The sequence below is a fragment of the Malurus melanocephalus genome, unplaced genomic scaffold (genome assembly GCF_030028575.1).
Source record: "Malurus melanocephalus ecotype Western Australia unplaced genomic scaffold, MMel_1.1 scaffold_4668, whole genome shotgun sequence".
Classification (NCBI taxonomy): domain Eukaryota; kingdom Metazoa; phylum Chordata; class Aves; order Passeriformes; family Maluridae; genus Malurus; species Malurus melanocephalus.
The window spans coordinates 1-1,055 of NW_026627900.1; the positions used below are offsets into that span (position 1 = coordinate 1).

The following is a 1,055-nucleotide window of genomic DNA, read 5'->3' on the forward strand; positions in this document are numbered from 1 at the left end:
GGACATTGGGGACATTGAGGTGACATAGTGGGACATTGTGGACGTTGTCCCCGAGCTGTCCCCGTGTCCCCTCAGGTGTCACCGCCATCCGCCCCGAGGACCTGGAGTTCCCCAACACCATGACAGACATCGACTACGACACCTGGATGCTCAGGTGGGGACATCGGGGACATTGGGGACACCCGGGGGGACATTGGGGCCCTGTTTGTTCCTTTTGTCCCTTGTGTCACCATTGTCCCCAATGTCCCCAATGTCCCCACAGTGGCATTGCCATCATGCAGGACAGGAACACCATGAGGAACAATTACGGCTGTGACCTGGCCCTGTCCCCAATGTCCCCAATGTCCCCAATGATGTCCCCATGTCCCCACAGTGGCACTGCCATCATGCAGGACAGGAACACCATGAGGAACAATTACGGCTGTGACCCTGTCCCTGTCCCTGTGTCCCCATGGCTGTGTCCCTGTCCCCATGGCTGTGTCCCCATGCTGTCCCCAATGATGTCCCCAATGTCCCCAATGTCCCCAATGTCCCCCCTGTCCCCAATGATGTCCCCAATGTCCCCAATGTCCCCAATGTCCCCATTGCAGTGGCACGGCCATCATGCAGGACGGGAACACCATGAGGAACAATTACGGCTGTGACCCTGTCCCTGTCCCTGTCCCCAATGTCCCTGTGTCCCCAGGGCTGTGTCAGGGCTGTATCCCCACACTGTCCCCATGTCCCCAGTGATGTCCCCAATGATGTCCCCATGTCCCCACAGTGGCACTGCCATCATGCAGGACGGGAACACCATGAGGAACAATTACGGCTGCGACCTGTCCCTGTCCCCAATGTCCCCAATGATGTCCCCATGTCCCCACAGTGGCACGGCCATCATGCAGGACGGGAACACCATGAGGAACAATTACGGCTGTGACCTGGACGCGCTGGGGACGGGCGCCCGGATCGGGATGATGCGAACGGGGGGAGGGGACCTGCGCTACTTCATCGATGGCACCGACCAGGGGGTGGCGTGTTCGGGACTGCCACCAGGTGAGGGGACATTGGGGACA

The 1,055-nt window shown here is 59.8% G+C and overlaps 1 protein-coding gene across 1 annotated transcript in view; it reads left to right on the forward strand.

Moving 5' to 3' along the window:
* Positions 1-75: 75 nt before the first annotated feature.
* The window catches only part of NEURL4 (neuralized E3 ubiquitin protein ligase 4), a gene marked incomplete at both ends in the record, with an annotated part of 1,666 nt that continues 686 nt past the window's right edge, over positions 76-1,055 (forward strand). Inside the window, 2 exons of the mRNA XM_057389303.1 lie at positions 76-154; positions 764-1,035. Coding sequence (XP_057245286.1) covers positions 76-154; positions 764-1,035 — 351 coding nt within the window. The remainder of the gene's footprint in view (positions 155-763; positions 1,036-1,055) is intronic.